Source organism: Merops nubicus, unplaced genomic scaffold (genome assembly GCF_000691845.1).
Source record: "Merops nubicus isolate BGI_N331 unplaced genomic scaffold, ASM69184v1 scaffold11642, whole genome shotgun sequence".
Lineage (NCBI taxonomy): Eukaryota > Metazoa > Chordata > Aves > Coraciiformes > Meropidae > Merops > Merops nubicus.
The window spans coordinates 21,687-32,587 of NW_008594288.1; the positions used below are offsets into that span (position 1 = coordinate 21,687).

A 10,901-nucleotide genomic window follows, 5' to 3' on the forward strand; every position below is an offset into this window, starting at 1 on the left:
AACAGTCCAGCACAGGTGCTGCTCCCTGCTGCACACACAGACCAGCAGCATTTATTACAACCACCACTGCTTAAGCTGGCTTTTTGTTGGTTGTTTTTTGTTTTGTTTTGTTTTTTAAATGAAACAGCATTCCATTTTTTTTTGGCTACTGAAAGTACATCTCAGGAAGTGCCAACGTACCCCCGGTCCTTCACGATCGCCTCTTTTAAATGGATGTATGTTTCTGGGAAAATGCCCTAAGAACAAACACAGAAATAAAATAAATCATACCACAGGATACAACATGACAAAAGTTCCTTCAGCAGAAAGCAGGGAAAGGGGTAAGGGCACCACCAGCAGAACAGCAACTGGGACTGATGCTCACTGTTCACCCAGAGCAGGACTGGGTTGGGTCCACCAGTATCACAGGAAAACAAGCAGTGAGGAGCAGCAGGTTGGCAGTGTGAGCACTGTATTTGACACTGGCACCTCAGAGAAGCCAACTGTTCCACTGTCATGCCACTCAGCATCCTGTATGACACGTTGCAAACTCTTGCAAATCTATCAGTCATGCTCATTTGCCTTTGCTACAAAATATTCTGGGAGTCATTTGTCAAGCTGCCCCACCCATGGTTCTCTAGAAAAGCTCACAGGACAGAATTTCTACAAATTCACCAGTCCCAACTTCCTTTTATTTAAGCAAAACCTTCTAGGACTGCTGTAATCCTTCCCTATTTTCCTTTTGTTCCCCTTTACACCTGGAAAATGGAGACTGTGAAGGATGTGACCACAGGAGAGGTGCCAGGATTCCTATGGGAAAGCAGATTTCCACCCCGTTTTCAGACTGGTTTCACAAACCTCAGGAAGTTTGGCTGAGATCCATGCACACATAATTTCTGCCATATTTTCCAAGTCAAATCAAACCTCTACTCTTACCATTATATAGAACTAATGCTGGATGTGTACAGCTCCAAGATCATCATCATAAAGCAGTAAGCTTGTGTATACAGCCATGCAACAGCCCCTTTTGCTAGTTCAGACTCCACTGCATGTGCTCCCAGTGGAGAAGCCTATTAATGGTTCTGAAACATTTTGCTTAAGGGCATTTATTTCTATCACTAAGCAAAAGGACACAGTGATCAGGAGACCTGCACAGCGTTAAGCCCAGACCTACAGGCACAGCACAGCAGATGACAGCATGGGACAGGGTTTGGCAAGGTGAGGAATAAGAGTTGCTAGGAAGTGAGGTCATACCTTCTTAGACTTATTCCGGAGTGTGTACCCTCGGTACCAGCCTGCCAAGGGGAAACAAAAAGAGTTATATTTATTTTTTTCCTGTCTCCAGCAGTTCAGTACACATTGGCACGCTCACCACGTTTCTACAACATAAATCTATTGATCTTGCCCCCTGGAGATGTACTACGATGAAGACACACCTGAGGTGTCTGTAGGAGGCTTGGTTCCTAAGAGTAGAGCAGAAGGGTGTCTCTTCCTACATTGAACTGACACCCTCAGTCCTTATGTTCTTCTGTGACTCAGTCTGAAGCCTTCCCCCAAAGGAAGGCTGAAAGAGAATGTTTTATTAGACAAGGGGAAAAGAAAACATCCCTGAATAGCTTGTCCTGGTACCAATAGTTTCTCCATGTTACCTTGGCAGGAACCAGTAAAGTGTAAGATAAAAAGTGATAACAGAGATCCCAAGACTCAGGACCTTCCATCACTTTCAGATGTACATTTCTTCTCCCTTCAGCATCTGGCCTTTGACCAGTATTTTGAATTCAAGCTCACCAGAACGCAAGCATATGAGAAGAACTGTTGTCCCCAAGCAAGCTTTGCTGAGCGAGCACACAGGAGAGGAGCAGAGCTGAGGGCAGGGCACTGACCCTCCTCTACCACCACCTCTGAACCCTGTGAGACAAAGGGGGGCTCTCCCCACCCCCACCTGCCTCATTTCTCTTGGCTGTGGCTGACATTCCACTGAGTCCCTGTTCCGTGCCACAGGTGACTGTTTCCATCAGCTTCAGCCTCCTGAAGTTACTGTGCTGGAGATAACAGACTAAACATTTGGGAAGAATCTGTTGTGGTGCAGATGCTGATGGGCAGACATGGTGTTCCCTCTGCTGCTCTGGGGGAGGTAAGAACTTGCACTTTCTCACTGGCTCTTAGCTTAAACCACTGTTTCACATATCAAGGCTCCCTGGGACCCCAACTCTTAGTTAACCATGGTCCCAGAGCCCCATTTTTGGGCTCTTCTCCTCAGCTCCTGCTTGCATTGGGACTGAAAACACTGAGTCCAGCCCTCAACAGACAGGAAGGGTACAGATTATGGTCTGTAATGCACCAACCATGGCCAGAGCTATCCAGACATCACTGGGCCAAGATGATTATGCTCAGCTGACTGGCAGAGGGAGCAGCATCAAGAAGGCAAAAGGACTGAAGGGAAGACTCAGGCAAAGAAGTGAGCAGGGAAGGGTGAAATTTTGTTTCTTTGGGGTTTTGTTTTGTTTTTATTATTACTATTTTATTTTTATTTCCCCCCCATATATTTATATATTTGGCAAAGAAGGTTCCATGAAGGACCAAGGAGGCTCCTTGATCAGAAATTAGATCTTAGGGTGGTTTTTTTTTTTTTATTTAGTTGTGGCTCCTTTTTTTTCCTGTATGCATCTGTGGGTTGTGTTTGGTCTTTTCTTTTTAAGCATAGCTTTGTCCCCTTTCTCTAGCAATGAGAAGGTGAATCAGCTGGACCATATAATTCCCAATATTCCAGTAGTAAGTTAGGAGGAAAGAAAAAATCCCATTTTTTTTCCACAGCCCAAGGCTAAGATTATACATGGATCATGGACCAATGGATAAGGTACTGGATTAAGGATGAGAAGATTTAGGCTCTATTTTTATCTAAGTTTTAATTAATTGAATGGTGAAGTACAAGATTTAGAGTGCAACACAAAGCTCATGGAATTTAACCAGAATATTTTTCCAGTCATTTCAATTCCATCTGACACAGTCTCTCAGCCCTTCTATACCCACAGCTTCCTCATACTTAGAATGGCCTCTTGGCATTAACCACATTCCTGTAAAATACTTTGCAATCATTGCATAAAAGCATGTTGTATATAATTATGCAAAACTGTTTCAGCAAGCAAGTCATGCAATTTACTTTTCAGAATTCTGCTCTCAATTTTCAATATTAACCATCATTTGAAAAGGAACAAGAGCTTTGGGCAGTAGTCAATTGATTATTGTTAAGGAAAAGATTACTTCTTCTTAAAAAAAAAAATTCTTCTTAAAAAAAAACCACAAACATACAAACAGGAAAAAAAACCAACAAATTAACAGGAAAAAAAAACAACAACCAAAATGTGTCTAAAACTTCAGAGGAATAACAAGACTATTTAAGTGTTTCTCTGGACTGTTTTCCCCAAGCAGAGATGTGCTAAATGGAGGAATTCTTTTCAATTGAAGGTGACATGGCAAATTTCAGCTACTACAACAGTCAAACCAAGGTCTGATTAAGAACAGGACAGCAGGCTGAGTTTTAAAAAAGAAAAAAATAATAAAGTTTGGGGTTTGGGTTTGGTTTTATTGGGTTGGGTTGGTTTATTTAATGGAATACAGATCCTGAATTTTATCTTTCATTGAATGGATTATACACAGTATGTAAAAGGTCAGAAAATCTCCCCAAAAATATTCAAATTACAATAGTTTAGATGATGAAAAGTTATGCACAGTGATGCAATTCCAGTTCATGTGCTTAACCACAAGGTCCCCGTTCCTCTTGCACTGTGGTGTAGTGTCTCTCAGCACCAGAACACACACTGCTGGGCTGGGCTGAACTAAAGCAAGGGATTGCTTCATCTACCTACACTGGTCAGGAGAAAGAGAGAAGACTGAAACTAGGAACAGATTCAACACAAACATATTTCCATCAGCAGAAACTCACTGGAATCACAGTATGTGGGCCACAACCTGGCCACTTCCCACAGCTGGCATGAAAGAATAATATATATATATGTTGCAGATTAAAAAAAGATTCCTCTGAACAGAAATGGATCCTCCCCAGCTCACTACTCAAGGACAGATTCCCAGAGTAAATCCTGCACTGAAGCAGCCTTCAAAGCATCAGCCACAGCACGTTCCCTTCTTCTCTTGGATTTTGCAGCATATGCCCACTCTTGACAATGTTTGCAAATAGAAGCACACACTGCTTATCTTATTATCACATGGAAAAAGTCATTTTGTACCAAAATCTCATGTCCTTCTGCAATCAGAGAGCCAAAGGAAGAAAAAACTCCTTGCTTTGCAGTTTACAGGAGTGTATCATGACCAAGACACCTAAACAAACAACTCCCTGCTTTGCAAATGTGTATTTGAAAGGGAAGGTAAGTCTAAGAAAACTGGTATCCTCCAGATCTTCATGTATAATAACTACACCACGGTGTTTCAAAGGATGCTTGAAGCCCAGCTAAGACATTTCAAAAGTTATTTAAAATCAGACTCCAACTAAAAGACTGAATATGTAAATTTAGACTCTGTCTATAGTGCAAACCCCACTTACAACTGCCCCTAACCTTGGGGCCTGCCAAGGATGTGGTGTGCCACCACCTTCATTCTCCTGGATGGAAGGAAATGCTGCACACTATGGAGTTATTCAGCCCACCAGCAAACAGCTCTCAGGTTGTCCTGTACAGATGCAGGCTGCAGTGGACACTGGCCTGTTAGAAATACTGGAAAACTTCAGTCCAGCTGCTCAGCCTCTGGCTTCAGCTCTGACCACCTTCACTCCAGTGTTGTGTACTTTGTCCAGGTTGAAGCCACCATCTCCAGGCATGACAATCCTTTGAAGGAATCCTTGACACAGGCAAGCTGCAGTCCAGCACTAGGAACAACCTACCACGTTATCACTCCCTTGGCTGCTTTTGTGCACTCACCATCCAAACCTAACCAGGTAGTTATAACTGGGACTTATAAAACATCAGGCAAAGCACCTGGTTAGAGCCCAGGAAAAGAAAGTTTTGCTAAGAAAAGTGCAATACCAGAGCCTCACCCCAAACCTGCCAAACTTCCAAGGACTTCCAGTCTGGGTGACCTTGGTGGTGTGTTACAGCCCGTGGCAAAGCCACAGAACACGAGGAGTTCGGGGAGCACAGAGGCCTGCACCAAACTGCATCCATCCCTTCTGGCTTGCACTTTAGTTCACTTTACTGCTCTTTGCTTCTCACACAGCTCCCTCAGTGCCTTAGCTGTAGCAGTGTTGTGTCTCAAAGCTCTTCAGCCAGTGGAGAGTCAGATAACATTTACTGTGACCACCAAAACCCAGCACAAGCTGTGGCCTCGCTGTCAGAGAACAAACCGTGTGCTTCAGTCCCTACAGACAGAGTGGAGCCAGCCAGAACCCAGGTGCAGAACACAAAGAGCTTTCAAGTGCCACGTCTGATACACAGATAGCCTTCGGTGACCAGGCTGAGGGATGAATACCTGCTGACTTCAACCAGGAGGAAAAAGGAAGCATGTTCTAGGTGACTGACAGAGCAGGAAGCGAGCTGTGGTGCACCAGCCCCGAGAACCTTCTGGGGACTCACCAAAGCCTCTCCTGTGCATCCTGAGGTAGGGGACAGTGAGACAAAGTAGGGGACAAATCTTGCAAGATTTTCCCAGTGGCTGTTACCACTGCATGAGAGCCTCTGGACAGCCCTGAAAAACTCTGCCTTAATTCCCTAAAGAATGTTATCAATAGCCCAAGGAACATCCCCAGCCAGGAGCTGCAGGGATAACTTACACTGCCTGAAAAAAGGACTTCACAAGGCATCTCTGAGCCTTTCTTCTTGCAAAGCCAACGCCCTGCTTAAATGGAAACTTTTTCTAAATTGAGACTTGTGTATCCAGATAAGAACAGTGATTAGTGGAACAAAATGCCACTTTCATCCAGCTGGAGCTGGAAGTGTACATCATTAGCATGAGAAGAAAGAGAAAAAGCTTCTTGTGAGAACTCCAGTTCTCAATAATACAACCCACTGATATCTGGAAACAAAGCTGAAAGCTGATGTCCCAAAAGAAAGAAAAATAGATACAATAAGACCATGGGAACTTCCTCCCAAGCAGACAGAACATCAGAATTCAGAGATCTGAAGATGAATTTTGGTAAGTACAAGATGCATCCTCTTCATAAGGGAAATTTTCATCCCTGACACTCCCTCCCCTCCTTGTGTCTTTTGGCAAAAACAGTATATAAGGTTTCCTTTCCTCCTTCTTTCTCTCCCCCCAGCCAAACACTCACTACTATCTCACACAGTGGTGTAAAAACACACATCAGGAACATAATCTGCTTTGACATGTAGGAACTGCCTGGCTGCTTCCAGTGTCAAGGTCAAAGAGAAGTGGAAAGAGAACAATTGGCCAAGAACAAATTGCTAAAAACGCAGCTTGCTGTTCCCAGCAGAGATACTGAGGAGTCTTTGGACACCATGTCTTTTTCAAACTCATGCTGCTTGTGAAATGGTCAAATTTTATATTCTGGCAGGAGTATTTAAATTTTGGAGAGCCTTCCAAATGAAGCAGTGACTAGTACAGACTTTAATTAAATGGCTGTGTTCCATTCCTAATATTGAAATCTTAAGTCCAGTTTAATAAGTAGATATGAAACACACAAGTGTAATTTTCCCCTTGCTTCAAACAGGAATTTTGGTTTTTGTTTGCCTTTCTGCAAGATGTTTTACATTAAAGAATGTATTATTAAAAACTTCCTAGTAAAGTACTGGGAGAAAGAGCCTAAAAAGGCCATAGAAGCTCCAAAACTGGAGGCTAAAACATACAAGGGCTGTTTGTGATATTATGACTTAAACCAACATTACTTCTGAAACAATTAGAGCTGCTCTCTCCTTCTCCTCCAGCCACTGCCTCCACCGTCTCAGATCAAAGCACTAATTCAGGTTAAAAGCTACTTTAAAAATATTCTTACTGCTGTCCAGCTGGATCCATTCATCACATGACTCCACAGGCACTTGGCCTGGCACAAGGAGGAGCCAAGTTAAATAGGTGTGGTGTGAAAACAGCAATGAACAGCCAGAAGTGTTTCTTACCTTGACAAGCCTCGGCCAGGAACAGCACAGATATGATTGCTGCTTCTCTCTTTCATGCATTTTTAATACCTTTTAGAAGTGAAGTGCATACCACTGTGAAGAACTTGGAAGTGATCTGAAACCTACCTTCATACATCTCCAAAATGTGAACAGTGTCACCAACTTGCAAGGAGAGCTCCACGTCTTGGGCAGCATCGTAATTGTAGATTGCTAGAAAGGGGAAGAGGAGGGAGAGAGGGGTGAAAAACACAGTCATGAAAGATGTGAGGTAATCAGCCTTGGAAATCTGGTATCACAGCACCTTCTGGTATCATTCTACCCCAAAGGCAGAATGTGATTCAGAAAAAGCACTGTAAGTTACCAAACTATCCTGTGTACACAGCACACCAGAAAAGTATGTGATGTATCCACCTCCAGATTCTATCAGCAGTTCCTGCATGGATAAGAAACATTATTCTCAACAGCCAAAGTGTGTCTTCTACCTTTAAGATCATGGATCTGTGACACTATTCGAGGAAGCTGCATCTTCCCACTTTGCTGACAGGCTGCCCAGCAAAGGTCCCTGTCACCTCAGGCAGAGGTTATGGATCAATTAGGCCATTGTCGGGTTTTATTAGCATTTCACAGGACTAGCTGGAAGAGAGCACTCAAAAGCAGGGGCAAAAAGCATAAATTGGATGCCTTAAGGAAAAAAATGCTGCTGCTCTATACTAAATGCCTCAGACTATTTGCTGTTAAAGACTCTTTCTAGACAAGAACCAATCTTAGCACAAAAACTTGGGGTTCTCTGCAAATTTAATCCCTACCAAAGACAAAGCTAATCTGAATACTTATGGGATTTCCAGTGGGAATAGGATTAAGTCCAGCAGCTCACGCTTCTAAACTGCCTTTTCTCTGGAACTCTGAGGTGCAGTCACGCTGGGCAGAGCAGAAGAGCCCTCCCTAGAGCTGCTGGAGGCTTGGCAAGATGAGAAAGTTTAATTTGAATCTGCTTTTAAACCCATGCAAGCAAAAAGACAGAAAGGAGCCAGGAAAATGCTTTGCTATAGTCCAATGAACTGATGGGCTAAAGCAGAACAGGTCACTCCTGTCCCAAAATGAGATTATCTTATTCATTTATTTAAAACACCAATTTAAGATCATATTTTAAACACAGCAATGCAATCTTCACACACACCAGTGTCATATTTACATATCCAAATCTGTTTCCCTAGCAAGTGTAGTGGGGAAGTCAGCACCATAGTTATTTTTAAGAAGGCAGATAAATCATGCAAACACTTTCAGAGGGCTTTGGGAAAATTCTTCAGAGGGTTTGTATTGAAGAACGCTCTCTGGAAAATAAATAAATAAATGAAAATGGGAGCTCTTCTGTCAGGAAGTTCACATCAAATGCCTATCTTTTCCACCAAGAGGAGGTATATTGCCTCCTGGCAAGGATCCAGCACAAACACACGACCGTGGCTTACCACACCGGAAATTATCTCACATATACCAGCTTTCTTTAAAACACTGTGACTATAAATAACCCAACAGGAGGACGCAGGCGATGTGAATTCCCTGCAGCATCTAAACCAGACCCTGATCACAACCAGAGATTTATTTTCTTACGCTGCAGGGGGAGTGTTTGTTTCCAGTGGTCCCAGCTCGTGGCTGCAGATCCCTGCCGGGCGTGCGCTGGATGCTCCACGCTGTGTTCCAGAGGGTTCCAGGAACATCACTGCACTTCTGCTTCTACAGCACCAGCTGCTTCCAGTTTCCTCTCCCTCCCCGTAACAGGGTTATAAACCGAGATACTAAGAGCTGAGTAGTGATCTGGATATTCAGTTCAGACACCCAGAATAGGCCCAGAAGTAAAAATCACATCGACATTTTTACAGAAAAATCTGGATGATGTCCACAGCCAAAGACAAAGATGAACACACACAGGAGTAGGTCAGATTAACCCACCAAGAACTACCTTGTATGGACAGATGCCAAGATCATAAATCAGCAGAAGACTGGGTTAATATTATATTTGATTCCATTACAGAGAAACTGTTCTGCCTGATAGAGAAGATAATTCTGCAAAGGTTTCAGAGGTCAGCAGCGCCCACCCCAAGGGGCAGCGAGCTCCCTGCTGCAGCAAACCTGCCAAATCACTGCTGGCAAGCATGGCTGCTGCAATCCAGTACTGGGATGGGACCTCCCAAACCTCCCCAAGGCACAGTGGGAAGTGCTGTGGAGGGATTAAACAACCCAGGCTCCCTTTGGAGTCCCTGCTGGACTGCTGGCCCAGAACGTGCCACGGGGACACAAGGCAGGAGGTGTCCCTCCTCAGGCATCGAGCAGTCCATGGACATTCATAATCCTCCAGCACTGTCCTCAGGCTGAGATTGAAAGCAGAGCATCTCAGCCAGTTTCTAGCTTGGCTGATCACACCCTGGCTGCTGACCTGCCCTCCTGTGCTTACAGCTGGGCTGGTTTACCTGCTCTCCTAAAACGCTGGTGGGGATTCATGGCTGGGCTCACCAGGAGAAACAGCTGCTCCTGAGGAACACACGTGTGCTTATCTGTGTGCACAGGGATTCCTACATACAACTTGTAGATGCCTTTGGGAGAAACAGACATTATATAAATACCAGCCTCTAGTTTTTCTACAAATTGCTGTTTCAGCTTCAGACAAAAGGAGTCTGAGCAGCACCAAGTGTCTCACAGAAAGGTGGGCGGGCATCAGACAAGCCTTTCTTCTGAGAGCACAGACAATTAATTCAAAACCAAAGAGCACAACAGCCACAAGAAGAGGGAGAACTAAACACTGTAGTTCCTTTCCCCTCACCAAAAATCACCAACAGCTACAAGCCAGAACCAGACACTGCAGTTCCCTTCCCTGCTTTACCAGGAGGATTTCAGACCCCACTGGAGAGCAGTTAGAAGCTCAAGGGACACACTTCTGCCACTGCACATCAAAAAAAAACACAGGCAAGATTTCTAGTATCTTGCTTTGCTAGACTGAGTTAAGGAAGAACAGAGAACAGAGGGGGACTGTATATAAAATCTCCCAGCCCATGGTAATGTGCAAGGTTATAAGAGACAAATTGCTGGCATACTTTCCCTGGGAGCTTTACTGTTTGCAACTGATGCTTCCTGCTGCTTGAAGTCAGTCCTGTCCGAAATAGCCCATCTGCAGTTATTTTGAACTGGTTTGCCTCTTTTTCATTCTGTGTATTTAATGTGACCTCTTTCAGACCCGAAAGAAAAAGGAAGCTGCACATAAACATGATAAAAAAGAAAAATCCTCCATATAAAACCCTGACAGAGCAGCAAGAAAGGAAGAAGGGAAAAAAAAAAAAAGACTTCTTTACAGACTTTTGTCCCCAAACTGGCAGCAGTATCTGAAGTTAAGTCTTCTCCCTTAAACTTCAGTTGTGATTTTCCTTTGAAATTCACTTTAGCATGGTGATCCTGCTCCTTTTATCATCCTGAATGAAAAGCAGCACTGACATTAGCAAATTTAATCTAAATAAAGAGGCAAGAGGTGGAAAACATGATCCACAAGCAGAAGAAATTTTTGTCCCCAAACTGGCAGCAGTATCTGAAGTTAAGTCTTCTCCCTTAAACTTCAGTTGTGATTTTCCTTTGAAATTCACTTTAGCATGGTGATCCTGCTCCTTTTATCATCCTGAATGAAAAGCAGCACTGACATTAGCAAATTTAATCTAAATAAAGAGGCAAGAGGTGGAAAACATGATCCACAAGCAGAAGAAACTGGGTTTTTTTAATGACTGTCGTGTCCAAGCACAACGAGAGGCAATGTAGCATAGCATTTAATTTAAAGTCCCCCAGTCTGATCCGTGGAAAGTTGAA

At 43.6% G+C, this 10,901-nt stretch overlaps 1 protein-coding gene across 1 annotated transcript in view; it reads right to left on the reverse strand.

Moving 5' to 3' along the window:
* LOC103768570 (dedicator of cytokinesis protein 5-like) overlaps positions 1-7,583 on the reverse strand; it is a gene marked incomplete at its 3' end in the record, with an annotated part of 28,865 nt that extends 21,282 nt beyond the window's left edge. Inside the window, exons 1-4 of the mRNA XM_008935722.1 lie at positions 7,541-7,583; positions 7,185-7,268; positions 1,234-1,274; positions 181-236 (exon numbers count right to left, since the gene is read on the reverse strand). Of these exons, the coding sequence (XP_008933970.1) occupies positions 181-236; positions 1,234-1,274; positions 7,185-7,268; positions 7,541-7,583 (224 nt within the window). The remainder of the gene's footprint in view (positions 1-180; positions 237-1,233; positions 1,275-7,184; positions 7,269-7,540) is intronic.
* Positions 7,584-10,901: the final 3,318 nt, after the last annotated feature.